This window comes from Vidua macroura, chromosome Z, assembly GCF_024509145.1.
Source record: "Vidua macroura isolate BioBank_ID:100142 chromosome Z, ASM2450914v1, whole genome shotgun sequence".
Classification (NCBI taxonomy): domain Eukaryota; kingdom Metazoa; phylum Chordata; class Aves; order Passeriformes; family Viduidae; genus Vidua; species Vidua macroura.
In genome coordinates, this window is record NC_071611.1 from 63,544,349 (window position 1) to 63,572,346 (window position 27,998).

At 40.3% G+C, this 27,998-nt stretch overlaps 1 protein-coding gene across 1 annotated transcript; it reads right to left on the reverse strand.

The window, feature by feature from the left end:
• Positions 1–4: 4 nt before the first annotated feature.
• On the reverse strand, positions 5–27,991 carry OSTF1 (osteoclast stimulating factor 1). Its single transcript, XM_054003448.1, has 10 exons — positions 27,754–27,991; positions 8,648–8,694; positions 8,012–8,062; positions 7,865–7,928; positions 6,607–6,660; positions 5,932–6,039; positions 5,429–5,478; positions 5,234–5,312; positions 4,671–4,769; positions 5–2,426 (listed from the first exon to the last, which is right to left on the reverse strand). The coding sequence occupies exons 1-10, from the start codon at positions 27,785–27,787 to the stop codon at positions 2,368–2,370; spliced, it is 645 nt and encodes a 214-aa protein (XP_053859423.1). The 5' UTR covers positions 27,788–27,991; the 3' UTR covers positions 5–2,367.
• Positions 27,992–27,998: the final 7 nt, after the last annotated feature.

A 27,998-nucleotide genomic window follows, 5' to 3' on the forward strand; every position in this document is an offset into this window, starting at 1 on the left:
TGGAGTTAGACAAAGTAATTTATTGCCTGAAAGCTTTCACAGTGATTTGTATTTCACAAGATGAATTGACAGTTTCATAAAGAAAAACAAAGTTGTGGGAAAAAACAAAAAGCAGTAATTTTTGTCCTGGAAAAAAATGACAGCACTCCATAGGTGCCTTTTGATGTAAATGCGCTTCCTTCAGGACACGCCGGCAAGAACTCTGGATGCAATCCTTGGGCTCAACTTGTGCTTCTGTCCCCATTCCTGTGCAGCACTTAGATCTGTCTGCAGAAGAACACAGGGTCTTCTGGCAGCTGTTAATTACACAGACTGGAGCATAACCTCTTCCTTGTAGGCTGCTGAAGCCATGGCAACCAAAGACATTACACTGAGTTATTTATCAATACAGACTCTGCCTCCAAAGCTCCATAGAAAAAACAGTGACTTGAGCCATTCTCTCCATGTCCTGTGACACTGAAGAATTTTAAGCTTCTGAGCTTTGTTTTTTCAGGAAAAAGACTCATGTAACAGATACCTGAATCTTCTTGCCTCTCATTACATGACTTTAAAACTTGCACTTTGCAATTGTGTTATTTTAATCAACAGTATGCAACATAACGTATGGCTTAACTATTATAAAAGGCTGAGCTAGTAAAAGAGCTGGCTGATTAAATGTGAAGCAGAACAGTCTTAAATATGAGTTATGTTCAACAACCTTTCTAATGAAAGCTAGAGAGAAAAAATTGGTGGCTCTGGTTTTTATTTCTTTCCCTCTAGGATGTTCAAGTTCACACAAAATAAAACATCACTGTTCATTTAACCACAGTATTGCATAGGGCTAAAACATTGTTCTATGGTTTTAACATTTAAACAGTCTAGAATTACATCTGCAGATGACTGCTTGTGCAATGTCCCCATCTTAAACAGTTCTGGTCAATCAAACACTGCCTTCTTTGATAAGAGCTTAACAAGCTTTACTGGCACCTAGTTCTTTGCAGGATGATAAAAATAAAAATCTGGCTCAATGTATTTTTAAAAACAGGAAATTAGGACTGCTCTAGACTTTTTAAAATCTCTTAAATACTTAGTGTGATTTTCATTTATCCCCAGACTTCCACAAGAGCTTTTCATTTATCCCCAGTCTTTCACAAGAGCTTTTTTTTTTGTCCTTATTTTTCTCCTTTTTTTGGTTTTGTTTTAGTATCACAGACTGCTGTATTAGGATGAATTTGTTAGAAGTCTCTATTGCAGAAGTTAGCAACAAAAAATTGAAAATGAGATTGTATCTCAAATACTTGTAACATTTACTTACCATCTCAATAGGAAAGTATCTCTCAGTAAGGTGCAATATTTGGCTACAGCTACTTAAGCAATCTGAAGGAAGTACTAATTTTTAACTCAGCAGGGAAGCTTGAAAGTAGCTGAATTTATTTTCCATTTTTCTTTAATTCGCAGGAAGCAGCAATACATTTTAAAAATGTTTATTCAGCTTCAGGTATCTCTTCTAAAGATACCTGTGGTATATTTGATGCACATCTTCCCTCATTACTTCAAACACACTTAAACTTGGAGGTAATTTAGGACAAGATATAAGAGCACTTGCAAAAAATAAAAGCAAAGATCTGTATTAAAAATTTTTAGGCAGGATAAATAGAAAAATATTCTGTCTTCCTTTCACTACAAATATTTTCAGCACAATACACTTCAAAAAGCAAAATAATCAAGCCACAAAGTCTAAGTGAATTTCTAAAGAAAACTTGACTTAAGCAAGCCTTTCACCTGTGTTACATTTCAGGGATTGGGCCCACAGCAATAGAGAAGATAAAGCATTCCTGAGGCAGATTGTTTCAGGTAATTTTGCACCTCACTTAGAGGGATGGAGGAAGGAAGGGAAAACATTTTACCAAAATTAAAAATCAAACATTGCAATGCTGTCTCCCATGAGGGCAAACAATTGCCCCTCTCTATGGTAGCATCTCCATTTATGCCTGCCGGCTAGTACTGACTGTCAGTATTAGCTGCGTGAAGGAATATATATCCAGTGGGATGTGGGGAAATATTAGCAGTGGTGTCCTGCTGTCCCACCAGGACCTTTCAGTATTCCAGAGATACAAGGCACTTGCTGGGAAGGCCTGAGATCTGCCATATTCAGTGATACAGGTATGCCACACTTTCTCTGTGATAATTCCAAAAAGGAAATCTGATTTAAAATGTGACATCTTCTGGCTACATTAAGATTATTCCTTTGCAAAGCAGGATTTCACCCTCTCATTAATATGCTATATTGCAATACTCTTAAGTGAGATATTTTTACAGTTGTGAAGATATGTTTTGAAAACGACACAGACAATACAAGTTATAGTTTTCCACACAGAGTTAAAAAAGCTAATCGGAGTCTTCATCATCAAGGTATTCCTCTGCATTACTCAATGTTCGGACTGTACCTGCAAAGAAACAGAATTTTAAAAGAGTACTGAAAATACCAGGCACAGAGGAAACAAGACTGACATAATTCACAGAAGTGATAACCCATGTTATCCTAGATTTCTGGAACAAGGAAAATTAGTAAGTTTAAAATGAACCTGCTCAACTGTTTTGAGAAAAGAAATCTAAGTGAAAAAAAAATTATTCTCATTTTTAGGAGGAGGAACAGCAAAGGGAGAACAGGAAGAGAAGAAATTGCAGAGCCCTGTGCTGAAGGGGTCATATTTTAATAAAGTACAAATTACATTTCTTCTGTACATTTGTTGTGCTCCCCTGTTGTGCTGCTAAACAGCAGCACAATTAACACAATCTTTTTGCATTTCTGTGATATGATTTTAATAATTATATTTTTTTAGAATGTACTTCAGCAATTGACATTTGAATACCTGTCTGTACATGCAAAACATAAATCTGAACAGTGAAGTGGAGACAAAGTAAGCTTCCTCCAATAAAACACTTTTAGAGATGGACTATGATAGAAGTCTTATGTAAACAGGAACAAGGGAGAAGACTGCTGATATAGAACTGAACCTCTGAAAAAGAACAATGTTTCACATCCAGACATTGGAAATACTTAAATGCAGACTCCTGAGACAGAAAAATTAGATTAGTGAAAATAACCAAGAAAATACAAAATGCAAGAAAAGTATACAGATCAGTGGTGTCAGAGATATTATAAAATGCCAAGTTGAGACACAAAAATGAACAAGGATGATAATACTGAAACTGCAGTTAGACTGAGAATATCAGCTGTTGTATCAAGGCAAGCAAAAAAAGACAGGGAGTAAAATTACTGGAGACTGGTGATAGACAAGGTGACTAAGGACAAAAAATCAGTTACTCATTGAAACAAAATTAATTTAAAGGGAGTGAAGAAGTAGATTAGTTATGTAGATTAGTTACTTAGCATCAGGAAGTAAAACATTAGTATAATTATTGGGACATCAGAAGAGAGAAAACACCTGTACCAGGTGCCTACAATCAACATGCAAAGATGAATGAAGTGTTCCAAATAGGGATGAAGTAACTTTAGGAAAATATTATATATATATATATATATATATATATATATATATATATATATATATATAAAATACATACATATTTAAAGTATTACATACGTATGAATGAAAGTATGTATATGTGTAGACAGAAATGTGTATATATATATATGTATATATGTACACACACACACAAACAGAGAAGGACATCTGCCCTTTTTTATAACTGCTTTTGTAAGAACCAAGATTGGGAGTAATAATTTGCCAGTTTTCTAGGAAATCCTGATTTTACCTCTACCAAAGAGCAGAACAATTCTGTTGCTGCAATTGCTCTTTCTGACCTTCTTAAGTTGCAGTCAGCTATTCCTCTATTTAATCACCATAACCTCTAGGCTCCTGCAGGTTAGCACTCCCTCTGTTCTCACTAGACCTGAAACAATGCAACTGCTGTACTGCATATCCCACCAAACCCAACTATAACCCTGCCTGTGTTTTAAAGTGATTTCTTGTTTTACTTAGAATTTCCACCCTTACTTCAGCCTCCTGAAAGCTACAGGCAATAGTAGTTACACAATACTGAACAATTCAGTCTTTAGCTTTTTAAAATAGCCTCTTTAACTCTTTTGGACATGAACACTATGCTATTAGGAGAGATGAAGACAGTGGGAGCCAGTGAGACTATTTTAATTAACATTTGAAAGCATTCTTTCTTTATTTCTCAGACAGTCACTCAGAGACACACAGAAATAAGAGAGCAAAAAAATTTAGCAGTAAGAAAAGGAGGATCATATGTTGGTGTTTGTTTGGCTTAAGTTTGGAGGAACACACAAGCCTATGGAGAAAGACAGGACATTACTTTATTCTTGTACCCTCTCCCTTGTGGTATACTCCATCCTTGCTTTCATTTTGCCTGAAGGGCCTGTCTTCTATTTTCATATCTTCCCTTAGTATTTTCACACCTTCTGAACTCTTTTGCCTCTTGCTAATACAAGGTGGCATTTTGTGTGGAGTCAGCAGCATGGCATGTGATAAACCATCTTCCTATCATAGCTCTAAACTAACTCTCTCAAGCAAGCCCTTCCAAACACAATTCTTAGCCCATGTGCCTCCCAAATGGTTTTTATGGCTATCAGTATATTGGTATTTGGCTAAAGTATTAATTCTCCAAAACTAAAATTATCAGAAAAACAAAATCAAAAATACCTGCACTCTGCTTCTTCTTAAGCAAGGAAGCACAAGCTGCGTTTGTTGCCATATCTAAAGCCAGTTTCTTCTCATTGTTTTTCAGATCTGTTCTTGCCCCTTCATGAAGAAAATTTTCATTATCAATCACAATCTCAGTTATTTCTCAACCAATGCCATTATGATATGACTTTCACTAATGTGGGTAGAACAGTAATGGACAAGGGAATCTGAGCTACTGACTGCTCTGAAGCAGACCAAAAGCTATGGATGCTCTTGCATAAGCTACAGTTGTTTAGGAAACTTGCTGGCTGCTCTTCCTTTTTAAGAAGAAGATGTCATTGCTGTTCTGGGGTTTAAGTGCCCAGTTTTGTCTGTAAAGCAGGATGAAATTATTTTGACCTGGTGAGATGTCTACCTTCCACAGCTGCCAGAATTTTTTGCAAGACTTTTCCTGCAAGTCAGGTAAGTGAGCTGGCTAAAGACTGTACCTGAGTTATACAGAAATACTTAAGACATACAAATTAAACATTCAGGAATCTAGTCTGTACACAGATTGTTGAAACCTTGGTGAAGATCTTTACCCTTTTCCAGCAGCATCTCTACAATATCTGCATAACCTTTCCATGCAGCAGCATGCAAAGCTGTGTCTCCCAATTTGTTCTGTGGAGTTAGAGGGAAAAGCAACAGGATTAAAATGCAGCATAAAACCTTTCAGCTTCTACCAAGGGTGAGTAACATCACACCTCTACTCTTAAGGATCAGTGGATTCAACCTACCTGTTGGTTTAACTCTACGTTTGCCTGGGTAAGCAGGACATCTACAACATCTGCAGAAAATAGGGAGAGATGATAAGAGAAGAATTTAGTGGAAAGGAATTATGCTATTTTTGCATTCACTGTAGTTAAGATTCAATGAAAGACCAATCAAATCAGCTAATGAAAATCTGTAAATCAGACTGCATTGGGCAAACAACAATTAGTCACAAAAAATGCTTCTGCATGAAGTACCCCAAATAATACCACAGTTCTTTTTCATCTGTCCTTCTACTCTGCTTCTAAGTTACACTAATGAGCATGCCTGCTTCAACAGCAACAACAAAACACATAGCACTTGGATGGAGCTGAACCTACCTCCTAGCCTGATTTTTATTAAAGAAAAAAAATAGAATTACATTGAAAAAAACCTGTCTTTATTATTTAGCATTGCAATTTTATCCATTAGCCTAACAAACATAACAAGAAAACTAGAGAACAATAATTCCAAATTAATGCTCTGATACCTTTATGGCCTCCATGGCATGCCCAATACAGAGCTGTGTTTCCAGCTTTGTCTAACCCATTGACACCAACTCGATTATCCAAACACTCTCTCAACCAGCTCAGATTGCCTGAAAGACAAAATCAGTTTTGATGATATTTTTTTGTTTGGAAAGTTAAAAGAACCATTACAAGTAAACAGTACTTTCTAAATGGTGTCAGTCATCCCATGAACTTCTGAAGAAAGGAAGTGATTAGGAGCAATATTTATAATTCATTGAATAACAAGTCATACCTAGTCATAGCAAATAATGACAAAGTCATACTAAGCCATACCAAATATCTTTTCTTCCATTCCCAGAAGACCTTTATATCCCTATGTAGTTCAATGGATGGTACCACACTTCCTCTGTGTATAGACAGAGTGGCAAATCCACCAGGCAGTATCTCACCTTTTCAAAGCTGTAAAAATTAATAACTTGCTCAAGACGCAAGACAACCAAAACAGGCAGAACATTTTCATTCTAAATATTATATTATATTATATTATATTATATTATATTATATTATATTATATTATATTATATTATATTATATTATATTATATTATATTATAATTGTTATTATTATTGTTCTTATTATAGTAGAAAACAAGCAAATCATCCTTTAGCATCACACAACTAAAACACTGAACATACCTCGTTTGGCAGCTTCATGCAGTGGATTATCAATAGACTCTGCTTGCTCTGCCACTGAAACAAAAGAGTAAATTCTAACTACTTCTGAAACATGTATTTGAAACCTGTGTGGAAACAAAACATATTTGATTCCAAATTGAAAAGATATTTGTGAGTGACAGACCAGTGAGATGAACTTTGATTTCCAGTTGATGGGAAACTAATTCAGAGAAAACCTTGTGAAAACTTCAAACAGCATCACATTGCACAACTGGTCTAAATCAGAAGATGTGGTCCTAGTACTACTTGTTCTTAAGGTCCGCAAAAGCTTCTGTTCTGCTTATACATGGAATTTTTGCAAATGTGCGGACAGACACACCACCCCTCCCACCCTGGTCTAAAATCGAAGCTTTACAAATAATCTCAATGGGAACATGAATTAATACATTGTTTGGTTTATTTTAAATATTCACTTCAATATTCAAAAGAAATTTGAATGTAGATATGAAGCATGTATAAATTAGTCTTCTTGCATATTAATAGTGCATGACGTCTGATCTCTGGCAGGCAGCAAGAGTCAGTTTGGAAGTTGATGTAGCCTCAAGGACTACACCACATATTTCTATTAATATATTTCTACCAACTACAGGGCAGAGAAACAGCGGATTGTTACCATAATGTCTCCTACTGAAGAAGGGACAACATGAATCAACCTAAGTCACATTGGCAGCTGTGATGCAATCTGTCATGAGACACTGCTATTCTGCCTGCAATTCTTGGCAGGACTTGGAGGAATTGTGTTGTATTGTCTGAATTCATGGCTTTTAAAAGTGATTTTAGTTGAATCTGAAAAAGCAGTTTCCATTCAGTCCAAACATATATGGGATATTTAACGTGGTGCAAACACCAAGAAACTAATGCTTTCTGTGGGAGAATATATTCACTAAAAAAACAGCAAAAGGCAAGCAAAAGTCCATCCTTTAGATCCAAGGGTTCTTCCTTTCAAAATGGAGAGTATCTCAGTATCTGTTAAGTGCATAACCAGAAACAAGAACACTCAGCAAACTGAAGCTATCCCTAGGTTATAAAAACAAAAGACAGCTTGTCCTCTGCTGAGGTACAGTGATAACTGATACTGCAGATAAATGTATTCTGAAATACATGGTGGAGTACTGTTGAGTAGCAATACTGTGGTCTATTTTTGAGATGATGTCTTTTTATTTAGTGATTTCCTTTAATTGTGAATGATCTTACCAAATAAAAATATTCTAGACTTTACCATAGTTGCTTGGAATTAGTCCAGTTCTCCCTTTGCAAGTTCCTTTCCACCAATTTGTATCACTCTGCAGAGAAAATGGAAAATATTTTAGATGGGATATACTGCATCTCAGAAGCATTCAGTCCATGTGGGATGTCTTAGGCTTACCATGTCTGAGATGTAAATGATATCTCCTTCTTCAAAGTACAGTTCATCTGGCTTAAAAAAAAAAAAAAAGTATACAAATATATTTGAATGTGTGTATGTAGGAAAAACAAATGCCTGGATAAGTCAGAATACATTCATCTCTTCATTCAAAAGAATGATAACTCAAATCCTCTATCACCAAGACAACAGTCCTTAGTTTGACTTGCTTACAGCTAACTTTCTGGATCAACACAGGAAGACTTTCTAACAACACAGCAAGACTGTAGCCTTTCCAACAAAGCACGGTGCAAAAGAAGCAGTGAAATATCTCTTATGTTTGTTAACTTCATTTGGGAACTCTTTTTTGTTGCTCCCAGTTCTCCAGATCTCTTAGGTCTCAACAATCACTGCTGTCTTTGGAAGAAATAACAAATTATTCAAGATTTCTGATCTTTAATTGTAGACAACTGATACTACAGAAGAAAGCATGCTGCTTTTTAACAGAGCTGTTCTTAAAAGTGACTGATGATTAATCAGACAGTTTTATTCACATTAAGAATGACTATCCATCAACAGTAATAATAGCAGAATTGAAGAAATATTATGGACAAGGTTAAAAGAAAGACACTCAAACCACTGAAGTCTAGATGTACTTACCGTTCTGGGCTCAAACGTATACAGGGCCCTGAATACTTTAACCTGGCCTAACAAAAAAAAAAAAAAAAAAAAAAAAAAAAAAAAAAAAAAAAAAAAAAAAAAAAAATTAAAAAGTCAGTACCAGTACCATTTCTTTAAATGTAGCCCTTAAATCCAAATACATTCCTTTAAGCTTAACACTGGTTGCAGAATGAATTTGTGCTATACCTCTATCAAAGAAAATCATGATGAAAAGACTCAGCAGCCTGAGTTAAAAAACCCAGCAACATGGGTTGTGAAGAAAACCGGCCACCTGATCAGTTACATGTAAGTAGCCTCTTCTGCACACTTAACATGGTCTTTATAGCTCACTGGGCAACAGAAGTGTTGTCATTGATTTCTAAGGAAAAGAGTAATTTCACTCATATATACCCTCACACACTCATACATGCTGTATGTACTTTTATTACTAACATCAAATCTGTCAAATGACAAAGAATTAAGAAGAAAGAAACAAACCAATGACCAATGTCACCAATATGTTCTTACACTTACTTGCGGTCATTATTAGAAAAATAATGCAGTAACACAGAACTCATAAAGAAAAATGACACATGGTCACAAAGTCCTATTTAATGTACAACTGATGTCCTGTTCTATTCAGATGCTTAAAATAAGGCATAGGGTTTGCAATTCCAGTAGTGGCTAACAGATGTTTTAATAGGGCACTTTGGAACTGACTGACAGCAGCATCTAAGTCAAGACAAAATAACTTTAATGCAGAGAGGTTCAAATTAAATTGCATAAACTGCAAAAGAAGCTTCCCTACAAAGATTATTTTTACAATTCAAAAGGTACATTTCAAGAGCATGAACAGAAAGTACAATATAAAAGAAACATGTATGTTACGTAATTTAACTAACAAAATGCTGGAGTCCATTGAACTTACTAGAGGAATATATTAGGCAGACTGTTCGGTATTATTTACTTTTAGGTATCTGAAGTCTTAAGCATGTAGGTTTATTTACTTTTAAATGTTCTAAACTTGCAAGTGTAGGTTACACACAGGTTCTTACACTCTTTGTGTTTATACAGATTAACTTGTATAAAATTGCAGAGTTTGATCCATTAGGAGAATGTGTTACTTAGGTCACATTAGGTCTAGGCTATTTTGTGTCCTCAGAGAAACTGCTGAACTTACTACCAAAGGCCATACTGTAAAATAAAGTGTACACGTGCAATGTTTCATATTGTTTATTAAATGGAGATGAGTGAGGAAAGATTGAGTAGGTCTCAAGAATAAGCCTTTACATTTCTAATTAAGAACCATAATCTCTAGAATTTTGTATTTTTTTTTTCTACTAGATGTAGTCTTTGTTATCCCAGTATCTAAAATCCTACCCACAAAAGCAAACATTTTAGGAAGTTAACTTAAGGGCTTTAGCAATGACATTCTGAAGGTGAATATGCTGACCACCTGGAGAAAGGAGGATGGTAGCCAACTGCAATTTTGCAGCATCCCTGAGGGTGACTCTTAAACTATATTTTCAAATGCCTCTGGATATTCCCTACCAACAGCAATGCCAAGGCACACTTACCAAGGCACAACAACTAAGCAAGACATTTCTGCAGTTCTCTGTTCTCAGGCTTTTTTGTGACTAAGTGTATGTAAAATTACAAAAATAAGATGAATCTGTGTAAACACATTGCCAAGTACATGTAGATACTGTACATATTTGTTTTTTCCAATATGTAATTGCTTCTCCCAATTCCTAATTTTTAATAAGAGGAATTCAATTTGGCTTTATTGGTTGGTTCTCTCTTTCACACAGCAGCCATTTCCTAGACATAGAAGGTCCAACACTTCTCAAACTTTGTGCCAGAAAGAAAATATTTCCAACTGCGGTAACTGCTAAAAAGAATGACACCTGAGTGATGTTTACTACCTATACAGAGATGATGAACAAGAACAGCACACAGTAATGCGTCCTGGACCAAAGAGTTTGAGCATGAAACGTGAACTGCAGCTGTAGAGAAGCTAAGCAACAATGACAAAAAAACAAGAAAGGAAAAAAAGAAAAGAACAAGAGATGACACAACAGGATGGAAGACAGGAGTACTGACCCTTCTCCTTGGCTTTCTCACACAGAACACACAAAAACAAAAGACAGAACTGTCCACTAACAACTATGGAGAATGCAACAATCATGCACCGATTTTCAGTGTTTAATATAAGAGGAGGAAAGAGGACAACAAATGGGAAGAGTAAGAAATATTAAAAGGGGAAATAAGAAGATGGCAGAAGACAGGGAAAAAGGAGAAATGTGCATTGGTGTGTTTCATGTGTCTTTCATACTAACGTACTGCTTATGTGCCAACAGATTTTCTAAAGCTATCACTCCTGTGGAGACAAAGAAGACTGGAAATACTGATAGTGATTACAATTATGGCTAGCACATTGTTTAAACAAAAGGCAATTCATTGTTCATTTGTCTGTGGTTTTTTTTGTAATTCTGTAAAGCTGAAACAGAGAGTTACTTCCCCAAATGTCCAACTGTGGTGTCACAGACAGACCGACACATGCTAAAACATTCTTCTGTGATGAAATACAAAGTACAGATCTCCATCTATAGAACTACAGGTCTCGTTAATATTAATTTCATAGTACTTTATATTGAAGTTAAACACTATTCATTACTGGCACCAACCTTAAAAATTTCTTGATAAAAAGATATTTAGCCTGTTTACTTTGCTTCATTTAAGAGCTTAGAACAAGAGGACTTTAGCATTTGTAAATTTTGATTTTTTGGTACCAAATTCTAATGCAAAAATACAGTCTAGAAGATTAAAATAAAATGTTAGCATGCAAAGGGCATATTAGACTTGAATCCTCATTCTGAAAACACAGAGAAATTGTACTTTATTAGGCACATGGGTACCTGTAATCACTGGGAATACTTTTATCTAGCAATACCTATCTCTAGGCATGCAGACAGAGTAATTACTGGCAGTAATTTTTGCTTTGGAGGACACATGTCGGAGAAGTGCCGCGGGAGACAAGACTCATGATATCATGATCATCAAGTCTCAGTTTATTGCAACAAATTACAAAGTTTATATATACTTGTTAATTAGTTCATGCATATTGCAAAAGCCAAGCTCATGATTGGTTGCTGTGTGATTTGCGCATCTGCCTTGTTCGGTTGCTCTTGCTGTTCTTGTGGTTGATACTTTTTGGTTCTTCTCTATCTATTCCTACATACCAAGCAGTTTTCATCATTCTGATTCTTGCAAACTCTGATTTCTACATATCCTGATTTCTATACCCAGGGTCATGCTGACCGTTGCAGCAGTCACGTAGCCCCTCATATTTTGACTAATTTTACAGTTTCATGTCCCTTGCTGTTTAACCATTCTTCTGCCAAGCTCTCTACACTTCCCCTGTTTTCTTTTTGCACAACAAGGTGTGCATTCAGCATTTTCTGCAAAAGTTGTTGTATTAAGCCTTGCAAGCAAGTAAACACACAGGGCAAAACAAGTAAAAGTATCACAATAATGCTTAGGACCATTATGCCGTATTTAATAATGTCTCTTAACCATGGTCCTATTCCTAATCCCTTTAGCCAGCCTTCTAAACCTAACCCATCCTCTACCTTTAGCTGCTGAGTTAGCTCGGTCAATTTTCGTATTTGTTTGTGGATGGATTGAGAATGATCGGAAAAGTTCATGCAGCACATTCCTTCAAATTCTTCACAACCATGACCTTGGGCTAGCAATAAAAAATCTATAGCAGCCCTATTCTGCAGTGTAGCATGTCTCACTGAGTCCACATCTAAAAGCAGGTCGCTTAGGGCCTTTGATGTAGCATTCGTTTGTTTAGCTAGCCAGCATCCTAGCTTGTTGAGTTGAGCTAATGCTCCTGCTGAGGCAACACCAGGTGCTAAGAATGAGGCAGCAATAATCGCCTCAGGGGACCAAAATCTAACATTATCTTGACATTCACTGGTGAAGCTATGCACACTGCGTTGCATTCTGCTGCCATGATGACGCTGAGCCATGTTTAATATCATTGAGGTGTTGGGTGTCAGTAACGACAATCTTCCTAACGAACAAGGACCTCCCTTTATTTTGGAAGGTATGCCAGCCCATGCTCTGTCACCGCAAATCAAGAATGTTCCTCTGGGTAAAGAGAGGGGATTATTTGATGACTTTGAAACGTTTCTGGTCGTGTATTGGCACCAGTTGCTACTATTTCTGTAAACTGGTAAGGTGGAATTGACAACAACTGCAGACCCATTAATTTTCTGCTGCTTACTTGACCAGTTAAAGTACAAACAGCAATCCATTCCGACTGCCCCTAGTAGTTCTAACTCTTGAGGTTCCACCGGGGCGATGGGTAAGTAAGGCACCCACGCGTCCCAGTGATCCACTGTTGTATTCAAATTTGAATTGTTGCAGGTTGGAATGTGTTCAGGACACGGCCACATGTCTAATGGGAGACCGACTAGACAAGTGGAAAACGGATTACCCGGGGAAGATAAGGCAAGACAAATGGACTCTTGCCCTGTTAGATTTGCCATTGTGACCCATACATTCGTTTTAGGTTGAGGCGGAACATACGCCCGCAAGCTTAGCAGTACGGCTGCGATGACTAAACCTTCTACACTGATTGTCCCACTCTTCTGGGCCAATTTGCCACTGAATGGGGATCCCAACACCATCTTGGCAGCAGGAATCTAAAATTCCTGTCCTTTTGGTACCCAGAATTCTTTTTGCCAAATGCTGTACCCTCCAAGCTAGATTTCTTAATTCCAGGTCTTCCCTATTCTCTATTAATCTCAGACTCTCCCCGATAGGTTGACCTGTTAGCTGAGTTAAGGCACGTTGCGGTGAGTCAGAGTTCTACTGGCGCTGGCAGGTACGACACCAGTATGCAGAGGTAAGGTGATGTTGATAAACCCACCAACGTTGAGAGCACCCTCCACAATATATCTTTATCCAAGATTGGTGGTCATAGCTATTACAAGTCAAGCAAGCAAGCGGACAAGAGCGGTTAAAGTCTCTAGCTAAACAAGATAGGAGGCAGTCTTCAACTTCTCTTTCTGAGTCGATATGGAACTTAATCTGCAACTCTTCTTCTACTTTATGCAGGATCTTGGAGATCGTCTTCTGAAGGCGCCGCCTCCTTCTCTGCTCCGGGCTGGTCATTGGTAGGGCGTGCCCACTTAGCTGGGACCCACACAGTACCTGTTGGTGTGGAAACACACAGATAACCCCTGCCCCAGTACAGTACCTTTGCTGGACCTTGCCAAATTCCTGTTTTTGGATCTCTATATCTGACCACTATTTGTGAAGGGGCAGGAGTTTTAGAAGTAAAGTGGGTAATTACTGCAGGTGATTTTCTATCTCCAAAAATGCATAAGTGATTAAGTACAAACAAGCACTTTAATAGCCTGTCCTGTATGCTAACTACATCAGTGTATTTCTCTAGGTACTGTTTGAGTGTTCCATTAGCCCTTTCTACTATTGCTTGTCCAGTAGGGGAGTTTGCAATCCCTGTAACGTGTGTGATGTTCCATGTTTGCATAAAGCGAGCAATACGCTTACTGCAGTAAGCAGGGCCATTATCAGTCTTAATCTTCTGTGGTACTCCCATGACCGCGATGCAGCTATTGAGGTGTCGTTCCACATGAAGGGCCCGTTCTCCTGTCTGAGCGGTAGCCCATATGTAATGGCTATAAGTATCAATGGTCACATGGACATACTTCAGACGACCAAAGCTAGAGACATGAGCGACATCCATCTGCCAAATTTCATTAGCCTGTAGGCCTCGTGGATTTACTCCTATTCCTAGGCCTACTCCCTTATTGTGATGGCTACATACGGGGCAGGCTTTAACGATAGCTCTAGCTTCTTCCAGAGGAATGTGGAACTCCTGTGCTAAACCTTTAGCATTCTGGTGGAAGATAGCATGGTTCTCTCGGGCCAGTGTTTGTCGTGGAAGCGCTACTTGACGAGCGATTGACACTAATTTGTCGGCTATGGCATTGCCTGCTCCCAGCCCTTCATTCCATTTGTGGCTGTGGACATGTATAATAGAGTATGCTTCTCTTCTGTTCCTTAAGGCGCGCTTCAATTGAAGAAAGAGTTCATAGAGCCGCCGATTCTGAACCTCTTTGATGGCGGCGTCTTCAATCCTTGACGCCACCCCTACAACATAGAGTGAGTCAGAAACAACATTCAGCGGCCCCAATAAGTGAGACACTGCCCAAATAACCGCCATTAATTCTAATGTCTGTAAGTTATCATGAGGCGTTGCTTCCAGTATCTGGTGATGCCATTGCTGTTCTATTTTCCAGACCACAGCCGCTCTGCGTGATCTGCGACCTGCGTCTGTAAAAGCCGTAATGGCATTCGGGATAGGCTTCTCTTTTCTAAGGGGTTTCTGTATCCATTCCCATTTTCCTATCCATTGTAATTGTTTGGGTGTGAGGGATCCTGTGCTAACAGTAGCTGCAGATGAAAGCAATGCTTCAGCGAGGGGTGCAGAGTTTAAAAGGTACCAGTCCAAGGTGGATTTTTCCATGGGTAAATTAATTTTTACTGGTTCTGAGCCACTTATTTCCAAAATGCGAGTACGTCCCTTCTTAATAAGTGCTGCTAGGCTGTCGACCTTAGAAGTTACTGTTCTTTTTTGCTGTAACGGGGGTGATATCCATTCTAACACCGCCGTCTCACCTGTTTTCTTTTCATGCTGGGTGACAGCCCCCAATAGGTGGTCTTCAGTGTTCCAAATGGTCAAATGTAGGGGAAGATCAGGATCAAGACGTCTCACAAAACCAGTAGAGATGCAATGTGTAATATCGTGTAATGCGTGACGCTGATCTGACGATAAATGAACTGGAGTACAGGGATCGGTTCCTTTGAGCAGTGGACGTAGTTTGTCTAAAAGGATATTAGGAATTCCAGTGACTGGTTTGAGCCATTGTAGGTCACCCAAAAGCCTTTGTGCTTCATGTAAAGTGGTGACTGATGTCTGAATATGTAACTTCTGCGGTGTGATTCGCTGTTGAGTGATTATCCATCCCAAGTATTTCCATGGAGCAGAAGTTTGAATTTTATTAGGTGCGATGGTAAGAGAAGACTTCTCCAAAGTATGCAGGATATCATGAATTTGAGAATCTGTAAAGGGGGTTGCTTGTGCAAACAAAATATCATCCATGTAATGATAGATGATAGTATTAGGCATGCGTTGTCTTAACGGTTGCAGTGCTGCATCTACATACAGCTGACAAATTGTGGGGGAATTGCGCATTCCTTGTGGTAGAACTGTCCATTCAAATCTCTTATCTGGCTCACCACGATTGAGAGCAGGGAGAGTAAAAGCAAACCTTTTAGTATCCGCAGGATGCAGAGCAATGGTAAAAAAGCAGTCTTTCAAATCTATCACTAAGATAGGCCACTCTTGCGGTAACATAGCAGGATTCGGCAGACCAGGTTGTAGTGCTCCCATAGGTTCCATCTGATCATTTACCGCTCTAAGATCATGCAAAAGCCGATAATTGCCTGACTTTTTTCGAATAACAAAAATCGGAGTGTTCCAAGGGCTTGTAGAGGGCCTAAGGTGTCCTTGCCTGTATTGTTCATCAACCAGCAGGTGTGCCTGCTCTAGACTTTCCCGTTTCAAAGGCCACTGCTTAACTACTACAGGCTCGTTAGTAGTCCATGTAAGTGGTAGTGGGAAAGTCCAAACAATGGCCGTCACCGAAAAGAATGATCGTTGGTAAGGACTAGGCCCAACTGAGCTAGGACATCACAACCAATTAGACATTGGACAGCAGGTGGTAAAGTTGTTATAGAAAGTGCTGCAGACGCCTGTCTCCCTTCAATCTCAACAGTCAGCACCGGGGTACGGCTCGCAAGTGTCATCCCACCAATACCGCTCACCGTGGTTGCTGGAGGCTGAGTGGGCCAAGACGCAGGCCAATGACCTGGATCGATGACGCTAGTATCTGCACCTGTATCTAAAAGTCCTTTAAGCACAATACTATGTCCTTGATGAATCAGGCGGCAAGATTTTTTGGGGCGGGTGTTAAGGTCTAGGGTAAGCAATGCAAGACCTCCTGTCGAACCAAATCCTTCCGGGGTTCTAGGGCCCTGGGACATAGGTTCCAATCCCTTGGTCATTTGTGGGAGTGGGATTAGCTGAGCAATTCTTTGACCTTTTGGTACCGTCACTGGGGGATATGACGTATGAGCGATGATCATAATTTCGCCGCAACAATCGGCATCGATGATTCCTGGTTCCACAAAGAGGCCTAATATAGTGGCTGAAGAGCGGCCAATAATGAGTCCTCCCATAGTTTGTCCGTGTATTTGTAGGGGACCATGGATTCCCGTTGGAATCTTATATGGTTTTGAGGTCAAGAGATCAGTCTCTACTGCGGCTGCCAAGTCTAAGCCGAGGCTCCCGCAGGTGGCAGGTTGGAGTTGCTGGGAGGTTTCGCTCCTGCAGCTGCCATTTGTGTCCCGGCGCGGCCGCTGTTCGCGCTGCTCTGGGAGTTTCCCTGCTTCTTTCGGCATGCATTGGAGTTGTGGGTATTTGATTGGCATCTGCGGCACCAAACTCCTGTCGCTCCGCATTCTTTTCGAATGTGACCTAAGTTTCCACAGCGGTAGCATCTTGTTCGTGCCTCTCCAGTAGTGTTAGAACGGGGGTGCGCAGCTGCAGCTTGAAGGGGAGCAAGGGCTGCTAAAACCTGATTTTGAGAGCTTATTGCTTGTTCCCGTAACCCCTGTCCTATTTCTTGTAAAGCATTAACTATTAACGCCTAAGACCCAACTGGCACTGAAGCAGCCTTCTCTAACAATGCTTGGACGGTCCAATCCCCAGGAAAGGAAGTAATCAAATTTCTGGTTGTAGAGTTGCTATTCTGCAGTATACACTGTTTAAGTAGGGCATCCTGCATATAATCAGCCACCCCTGCTTTGGACAATGCTTCCATTATCTTATCCACGAAGGTGCCAAGAGGCTCCTCTCTACCCTGTTTAATCCCCATATACATTGGGACTCCACCCGGGGTTTTGACCTTGTCTATCGCGCTTCTTGCTACTATTGTGGCTTCCCTTAATTTGTCAGGTCCTAGGGCAGCCTGTTGTTCCAGACGTACATGGGCACCCTCTCCCAGAAGCTCGGCTACAGTAAGCCCTGCTAAAGGGTCGCCCTGAGCCCTAGGTAAATTGGCGCTTCTTACCGCTTCCTCTCTCCAGCGTGCCTCAAAAAGTAAGCGTTGATGCGGGGTAAAAATCAATTTGGCCATTCCCCTAACATCGGACGGTAATAAGGTATGAGCATTAAAAATAAAATCAAGCATTTGCCTAGCTGGCTCACTGGTAATACCATAGCTCCCCACAGTGGCACGCAGCTGCGTTACAATTTTCCAGTCAAGGCTCTGGACCTGCGCAGTGTACCCCCCTTGAGCATTTGGCGTAAATATCACTGGAAAAGCAAGGGTTTCCTGTGCTGCCGTGAAGAGCTCAGCGTCCCCCGTCTGCATACCCTCCTGTGCGATAGCAGCCCATACCTCACGTCTTTCTTTAGCCATGGCCTCCGCGAGGTCAGATTCTGCCCCAGGGACAGGCTCCTGGCCGGGAGACGGAGGATGTTGCAGGGCGGGTGCTACAGTAACGTTTTGTATGCCTGGAGGGGGACGCGGCGGTGGGGGTAAAGGGGGAGCTGACGGTCGCACTTCAATGCCACCAGTGTCTGTGGGAGGTACAGGCATTGCAGAAGCAGAGATGGGGACGGGAAAGTTTGTGAGAACCGGAGGGTTTGGCTCACTGGAGAGAAGCGAGGGTTCATATTCCTTATTTTTCTCCTGAGCTGTTCGTACCCCTTCTACCGCCCTTTTTTCTGCCTGACACATCAACAATTCGTTATGGACCACTCTCCAAAGTTTACTCATTTTCTTGCCCGGTTTATCATCATCTAACACTAATTCCCACAACTTATCCCCATATCTTCTCCATTCTGAAAGTTCATGAACAGTATGGGGGTTTACAAAAAAGCCATAAGAATGAGCATGATGTAAGAGCGAAGGGAGATCCTTATCTAAGTCAATCCCCCTAACCTGTCTTTTTCTAAGAAAAGTACTAAATAAATCATATGTTGCTTGCCTGTCCATGGTTGCGTTGGTACTGTTGCTGGCCCCTTCAAGCTTCGGCAGCATGTATCAGCTGAGCCCACCGCTGTGGTCACTCAGGGCGCGGAGCAAAAACTGGCAGCTCTGTCGCCGTCCCTCCAGCTGCAGGACCCGAACCCAACGGAGCACCTCTCCTGCCCTTGCCTCGAATCACGTCGGGGTCACCATTTGTCGGAGAAGTGCCGCGGGAGACAAGACTCATGATATCATGATCATCAAGTCTCAGTTTATTGCAACAAATTACAAAGTTTATATATACTTGTTAATTAGTTCATGCATATTGCAAAAGCCAAGCTCATGATTGGTTGCTGTGTGATTTGCGCATCTGCCTTGTTCGGTTGCTCTTGCTGTTCTTGTGATTGATACTTTTTGGTTCTTCTCTATCTATTCCTACATACCAAGCAGTTTTCATCATTCTGATTCTTGCAAACTCTGATTTCTACATATCCTGATTTCTATACCCAGGGTCATGCTGACCGTTGCAGCAGTCACGTAGCCCCTCATATTTTGACTAATTTTACAGTTTCATGTCCCTTGCTGTTTAACCATTCTTCTGCCAAGCTCTCTACAGACACAAAGAGTTAGAAAGCACCTGAGTTCTTCCTCTGTTTCCACTTATGACCATCTCTCTAGTACAAACCATGTTTCAAGATTCTGGAAGGATGGTGAACCAGTAATTAGCACTGATTTGAACTTAACAAAGTTGACTGACTGTACCTCCTCACCACATACTTTTAAAGTACGAAGTGACGAGAACACAGAGCACACGGGTTGAGGAATTTTTGCAGGACAATGGACACATTTAGCAGATGCACAATCCAGCCTTCTGGTAACAAAGTAGCCAGTTCAAGGACCAGGGACAGTGAATCCTTGAAGACGGAAGAGTCAGCCAGAATCAGCAAGTTGACAGCAAAGTTTGGGAAAGTGAAAAAAAAAGAGGACTAAGGGTGGGCCAGACAACCACAGCAATACCCGTGTAGAATTAGGTGATCCAATTATCATTAAGTCTTATATGCGTGGACAGTTAGGATTGGTCAATTATGTATTAGCTAGAGGGACGTGGACATTATTTTATATATATATATATATATATATATATATATAATATGTATAATAGGTTTCTGTATAATAAAGTTGGCTTCACTTGATTACATTGATCATGATATGATGTCCCATTTCTGATCCTCCGCACCGCACACATGTACTTTTTTAAAATTTCAATGCACCAGGCACACATGAATTACTTTATTCTCAGCATGATTAATGAGAGGAGTATCCCTTTTAAAAGAAAAGTACATGGAAGCACAGAGCAGTGATATGTCCCACAACAAATCTTTTCTAAGCACAGGGACAGATTCAAACGGGTCTTCTTTTCAGTCCTGTTGTGCCCTGGTCTGCTTGGTGGGTTTAGGGGAAGGTTATTTGAGTCATTTAGAGCAGTGTACAGGAGAAACAACAAAAATCTTCAATAACAAACCTTTACATGCAAATTTGCAGAACATTAAGGTAGAATTAGGTACTTGGCAATTTTTAAAGCAAAATCCAGACCAAGTAAGGCACTTCAGAAACTTTAATTTAGCCAGTTTTAACTTAACCAGATATACAGCATTTACTAAGGCCTTGACTGGAATTTTTTTGTTGGGTTTACAATATATTTCCAGAAGAAGTTAGGAGAAGAAATACAGAAAGAAAGGATAAGAATAGATAAAAGAAAGGATAAGAATAGGTCCATCAACACCCATGGACCCAGTGACAAGACTAGCAATTCTGATGTCCACATCAAAGTGATAGTCACAACCTTGATCCATAGGGAAAAACCCATAAAGCACAAAGTTAAATGTATTATCATATGCTCAGGTTCAGGTGGGAATGCCCAGGTATCTCTGAGGGGGGAGCAGAAATTAACACTCTCTGCTATCTCTGTGGATCACCTGCAGTTCTCTTTGGTGGAACGCTTCAGAAACTGGTCTCGGGTTGGGGTTTTGGATGGTTTATGGCACCTTCTAAGATACGGCATCTGCCTTTCAAGTCAGCATAGTTGAGTTGGTTATACCCCACCAGCAGGGATAAATACCTTCAGGCTTAGTGTAAATGTCTGACACCTTCCCGGCACTTCCCCACAGAAGGGAGTTTTCACACCTGATCCAGTTGAGTAAGGGAAGGCCTGATAAAACACTTATAGGCCTCTTCCCTTATCTGGCTCAAACCTCAATTTCTTGATAAACACGGGTTGATTTGTTGAGGTCATCCTCAGGTGCTCATGCTCTCTCCACCTGATCTTCCATATTATCAGCAAAGCACAACCTGCTTTTTCAAACTTGAGACATTAACCAGTAATATTTCAGTCTCACAAATCCCAAACTTTAGTTATAAGACTGTCTTCTCCCTTCCTATGGAATTTTTAATAAACATCTGCAAATCAACTACTTGACAAGCAAAAATGTAACTTATTGTACATACCAAATAGATACAAATACTCAGTATACAAACCTCCCTAGTCACAACTTGCCAAACCCTCCCTTCAGCAATGCATCACGGTAAGGGGGTCAAACTAACTACTCTCTGTGACTAGCAACATAAACCTAATGTCAGGTTGGGCCGACCCCACACCCTTTAATTTATTGTGAATAACTTACCTATAAACTCCTGCAGCTTTTTCTGAGGAATGGAAACATGCAACTCATAATTCTAAGATGACCCTTTCCCCGCTAAGTGCATAAAAGCAATGAAACAGAGAAACTAAACAGTAACAACAGCTTAAAAATGCAATTTCTGATAGGTACTGAAGAGACATACCTGCTGTGCTTCATAATGCAAAATAATAAAAAGACTTCACAAAACCAAAACACAGTTTTCTAAAAAGACTGAAAGATTTTTGTTTTCTTCTTACAACTTTGAGGTTTATTTTTAATCAGTTGCAGTACCATTAACAGAAGACTGCTTTCAAAGAAGTGCTAAGTAATGAGCACAGCAACAAGGAGTTGCTGTTTCTCTCATAGTGACTTTTTTTTCCCCCACTTCCTTTCTGTTCTTTTACTCCAGCTTCTCTAAGCCACCACAGACATTAGCATTAAAATCCCCTCTACCACCAAAACATTCTCCACTCTCTCTTATTTGCTTTCAACGCACCTAATGAAAAGCTAAAAAAGAAAAAAAACCAAAAAAACGACCTATACTTGCTTGGTATTACTTACCCAGGTATTTGTGTTAGGTTGAAATTTCAGCATCAAAGGAGAGATAATGAAATTTCATTAGCTGTCAATTAATATTATTTCCTCAAATAAAAAACCACCCCAACACTGTTCTTGGTTCAAAACACGCATATTTTAAACAAAATAATGATGGTGATAAGTCAGTGTTCGTAGGAGCTACCAAGGCTTGGCTCCCCTGGAGTGATATGAGTCTTTTGCTAGCATCTGCCATAGGGAGCCATAATCAAATCTCACTGACTTGAATAAGGTGCTGTTAATCAGATATTGATCCTGATGCAGCATGTTTTCATTACCTATATTAAGACTGAGTAGCTCAAGACTACCATAAAAATCAGAATAACTAACTCAAGATGAACTGATGCACTGCGTGTCACAATACACTGTCAGTGCCCACAGTACACAGAGGGATAATCTCTGTGCTGTAGAAAATCAGGATTGACTATGGTAATCTACAGTTAGTTAAAAAAAACACAAGTCTATCAACCTCTTAAATGGCTCAGCCTAATCCTGGGCTTTCATCAGCCACCTTTCTCCTTGCTGCCATAATGTTGGTCAGAAACAGTTCAGAATCAGTTACTCAAGCACCAACTTGATTGAAAACAACTAATTTGAACCCCTACCTGTAGCAAATAGCCCAAAAGGTGAAAATATGCAAAGTCTATTCCAATACCTGACAAACACTTTCAGTGATGAATTTTTCCTTAATACCATATCTTAACTTCCACGACACAACTTGAGGCCATTTTCTCTCATCCTATCACTTGTCACTTGGGACAAGAAAAAAGCACACATCTTTGTACAACCTCTATTCAGATAGTCATACAAAGCAATAAGGTCTCCTGAGCCTCCTTTCCTCCAGGATACACACCCCCAGCACCCTCAGCCACTCTTCATTCCACCTACTCTCCAGACCCTTCACCAGCTTCACTGCCCTTCTCTGGACTCTCCCAAGCACCTCAGTGTCTTTTTTGTAGTGAGAGGCCAAGAACTGGACACAAGACTTGAGGTGCAGCCTGACCAGCACCCAGTACAGGGGGACAGTTACTATCTGCTGCCCACACCACTTTTTATGCAGGCCAGGATGCCAGTGGACTTCTTGGCTACCTAGGCTGGCTCATGTTCAGACAGCTGTTGACCAACACCCTCAGGTCCTTTTCCTCTGGGAAGCTTTCTAGCCTCTCTGGCCCAATCCTATAGCATTCAGAATTAGAAAACAAGGTGCTTTACACAGGTACAAAAAAAAGTATTGGAAATACTCTTTACAGCAGTGCCGTTTGTGCTTTCGTATTTTGCACACAGACACAGCAGAGTTCAACACAGCATTTAAGGATTGCCACAATGGAGACAGAAAAAGGTGGAGTCCCCAGTGTTTAGAGAACCATCTTCAACTTCTAAGTAACGCTTATGAGAAAGGGGAAGTGAACACAGAGAATACATGCTGTGGGAGGGGGGAAGGGCATACGAAAAAATGCAAAGGATAGACTGATGCCAGCCTAGATGACAAACTGAGGTATCCAGGAACAATCATGGACTGCACTAATCAGTATCTGGAAGGGAAGGAACAAACATCATTTCGTTACAGAAAATCAGAAGTAAAAATATTCTCACAGAAGATATAAGTGAACACAATGTCACTGTCATAGCCTGATGTTGAAATCTTCCTGAAATATTATCAATTTTATTTTTATGAATACCAGCATGCCTTCACTTGCCGGAAGCTTGCTGGAGGTCCCAGCAACTTGCAGTAATAAGAGGGTTTGAGGTCAGAAATGAAAGTTTATAATTCATACTGAAAGCAGACTGGGAACTGTTTAATTGTTTATCTGACATTTTTCTCCCTACAGACCTGATGATTGCAGTGTAACTCTCCACATTCACATGCTCAAATCTTCCTAGCTAACAGAAACCTTTCTCTGAGTACAGAAGAAACCCAAACCACCATCACTTATGCCAAATTTAAAGCCTACTGCCAAGGCCTTAGGCATGTGACTCAATGTGAGTGTTCTGCTCCTGTGAATGCTGTCACAGCTCTTACTTCACCTTAGAATTGGGGTGAACTTGTTTATGACTCAAACTAAGTATTTATGTCAAGAATCCTACTTTTAACTCTGACAGCTACTAATGGGAGAAAGTCAACAAAACTGCATTGAGGTAGCAACCCTTTATGTGAAATCCTTATGTTTCCTCCTGCCTCCCTCTCAAGTGCAGTAATTTAAAACTCTAATTTCCTTGGCAGGAAGGCTGGTGTTTCACCATAAAATATAAATGTGTCAAGTCTAGGCCAGGATCAACAAACCTTACTGTGAATGTGAAAGTAAGGTTTTTAAAAAATATTGGTACACCCCTTTCATCTCCCCAAAAGCTTTTGCTGCACACTATATAAGGCTCTAATAAGAAAGACATCACCAGACAGCACTCTTCAAGAAAACACTGCTTAAGTAACAGACAACTAAGCAGAAGCCATTAAAACTCGTTAAATCCGAAGGACGGAATAAGCAACTTTTGTAAACAGGATTAATATCCAACATGATATGAACTCTGCAAAGAATAATGTAGTTTGAGACATCAACAGATTTCTTAAAGATGGAGAGGAAACCCTACTCTTGCATAATGCTGACAGAAAAGTATGTTTCTGCTATTTTCAACATCCACTCCATTCCATTTTGATAGTCTAAATAAAAACTACAGCTAGAAAACAGTAATACAGAGTTACATAAAAGCAAAGCACTTCTTAAAAAAAAAACCCTCAAAACACTATAACCTAAAAGACTAGAGTCTCTATAAACAATTTTGTCCCCTTACCCAAGGGCTGACTACAGACCCAGAAGACTAGCTCAAGTGTTCACAAACACAATTGTCTAACATATGTTGATGTCAAAAACATCTCTCTGTAACTGAAATCCTTATGTCCTATGCACAGAACAGGATTTACAGAAAAGCAATCTGTCAGAAAAAAAGCTCTCATGTACTGAAGAAAATGACAGTGGCACAGGTAGTTGGTTTTCCTCATTCATATCAACTCTTTTCCCCATGTTTTTAAAGCACTAATGTCCAAAATCCCTGAATTGAGCAGTGATAATGCAGTGTTTTAAAAAGGATATTTATTTCACTATATATTTTCACTTCCCCACCAGCAAAATATTTCCCTCCTTCTCTGTCCAATCTGTACTTCTTATTTCCCCAGCACAGAGGAATGGATGACAGCAACCAATGTCTGGTTTTCTCTTCTGTCTGTCTTGAACTGTAGTAATTCATCAGCAATGCAAGCAGGCTTGCTGTTTCCTGACAGAGCTTATAGACTTGATACCTAATAATCACTGAAGAAAAATCAACAAAGCTTGGCCAAAGGCACCAAGATATTCTAGCAAATGCAGTCAAAATGCCACCAAAAGAGACAGCCTTCCACTGCTGTAGAAACTATGTCACCATATACAGTTCCTATATTTATGTCTTTAAATAATAGGGTTATTTATCTATAACCCTAAGAAATTATTTTACAGTATCGAAGGTGTATTATCTGTATTCTGCATTATCTGTATTCTATATAACATATAGAAGTCAGACATGCAATTGCGGAGATATTTTTAAGCATGCTAGAAGGCAATCTCTTTCAGAAAATTACTTCAAAAAAAATCTAACACAACAGACACCATAAAATTTTCTCTCCTCAAAAGTCAGGGATTTGGAAAAATTAATCTTATTACCCTTAATCAGCTCTGAAAGACATTAGCAAGACAATTTTACTTTCTTTGTCTTCCTTCTCCTAAAAATTTATTTTTGCTGTGTCAAGCACTCATACTGGTAAACCAGCCCAGCAAGTTCATCAGAAATAAAATAACCTTACGTAGACATACAAATAACCAAACATAAAAAAGCTGAGAGTATCACCAGCTTGTCAAGTAACTAAATGGAACAGAAAGGGATGGTGGGGGTAGGGAACCTGTCCTTTTGATGATAGTCTGTATTTTATCAGATCAAACACACCACAAACTGCACCCCACGAAACTAGGGAGACACCTAGTATTACACAGAATATGTCTGAGAGCTCTCAATCTGAGAGCTCCTCTAAATTAGGCAGGGCTATAGCCTCTAACTCCTTAAGAATCTTACATTAAATTTAACTCATCTTCTTGAAAAATAGAAAACTGAGTTACCAACGTCTTCGGAAAATCCCATTTTTCACATATATTCAGCTGTGAAACACCACATCCTTTCAGAAGCCTGCAGATTTCCTCAGTACTGATTGTTTTCAGTAAGGGTCCACAACAGCAATGCTTTTATTACTCTCTTTTTCATTTCAAGTAAGCTGTTTTCAAAGAAGCTTAGCAAACTACAGGGCAGAGGAAATTCTTCTGAAGATGAAATTGCAGCCAGAGAGCTTTAGCAGATTTTGCTTCTGCAGGCAGTATGAGACTAATGGTTTAAATGGTCTAAACTGTTTCTGCACTTACTTGACTTCAAATTAAAAATTTGTTTTATAATCTGTCTAGTTAAAATACTCAATTACACTAAGAATTAAGTTTTTTTTTTTTATATTGGCATTTCAAACAGTATCCCAAGTGCAAAAAAAATTGAAATTTGAATGTAGTTAGTGATCGGATAATCCTGGTTTGGGAGACATCAACTCCTCTTATCTTTTTAATTAAAATCACTGTGGATTTTTAATTTCTAAGTAAGAATTTAAGCTTATCACTGACAGATGATACAAAAACATGATAAATAGCCATTAAACTTTCCAGATCAATTCCTTACTTAAAAAACCCCTAAACCCTAAAGGTAATGGTTAAATTTGTGACAGAATAAAGTGTATTTACCTGAAAAATGCCACTTCTATTCTAAGATTTAAAACTGTGCAATTTCCAAGAGTTTTTCAATTTATTTTTAGTAAAAGCTATGGTTGCTATTAATTTTCTTAGAAAACCGGCTTTGGAGTAAATTTTTCTGAAAAAAACCAGGAGCAACACATTACACATTGATTACTAAAAGCACTAGAACGGGTGATGTGCACACCTGAATTTCGAGGAGCACATTTAGAGTCTTGCTGTTAGGAATCCTACGGGAAAACAGTGGATTCCATCTTTGAAGATGAAGAATGTTGCATGAGACTGTACTATAAAACTGATTTTACACGTTAATATATTGCCAATCCGTGCAATCACGAGGCAAACCTCAGAGTATTTCAGCACTGTTAAAAGGGCAAAAGGTTTCCTGTGCATTTCAAGCTACGCAAGCAGCTCCCGGACGGCCACCGCCGGCCGGGCACGCCACGCCACGCCACGACTCCAAGTGCCATCGCTGGGCACCGCGGCTTCGTGCTGCAGACAAGCAGGGGGGGCAGGAGGGCTTTGACAAGCCCGCGGCACGGGGAGCCTGTCCCCGGGCGATGGCTCCAACTTGGGGGCACTCGCGAACCTTCTCCCGAGCTAGAGCGGGCACGGGGTCCGGTCCAGATACGGCGTCCGGGGACAGCCCCCTTTGCTTTCCAGCCACGGGAAGGGCAGCCCTCCCCGCCGACACCAGCCGTGCGGTGCCGATCTTCATGGCGGCAGGGTGCGGTCCGGAACGGAAGGCCGGCTGTGCCCGCTCCCACCCTCGCCCGGGCTCTGTTTGAGAGCGCAGACCCGAAACCCAAGCCATTCACGTGTCAGCAGCAGCGGGCTGCGTCGCGCCCCGCACGGCGAGGACGGGCTAGGCCGCTCTGTCCTTCCCTCACCTGGCTTGGCCGGTTTAGGTGGCGGCTTGGACATGGCTGGCCTAAGCACGGACGGGGGAGCGGCGCGACGGCGATCGGCTGCCGGGGCGCGGGTCCCCGGTGAGAGGCGGCGGTGCGAACCCCGGCAGTCCCCGGGCACGGCACGGCAGCGGCGGCAGCAGCCGGGACGAAGGGCAGGTCCCCGGCCGCTCCCTCCCGCCCCCGCCGGCCGCGGGCGCTGTGCCAGCCCCGAGCGGCACGCGGCC

Coding starts and splice junctions, on each gene's coding strand:
- OSTF1 (XM_054003448.1), bottom strand. CDS start 27,787: ATGTCCAAGCCGCCACCTAAACCGGCCAAGCCAG. Junction 8,695..27,753: donor ACCTAAACCGGCCAAGCCAG/GTGAGGGAAGGA, acceptor TTTTTTTGTTAG/GCCAGGTTAAAGTATTCAGG. Junction 5,479..5,931: donor ATGCCATGGAGGCCATAAAG/GTATCAGAGCAT, acceptor TATTTTCTGCAG/ATGTTGTAGATGTCCTGCTT.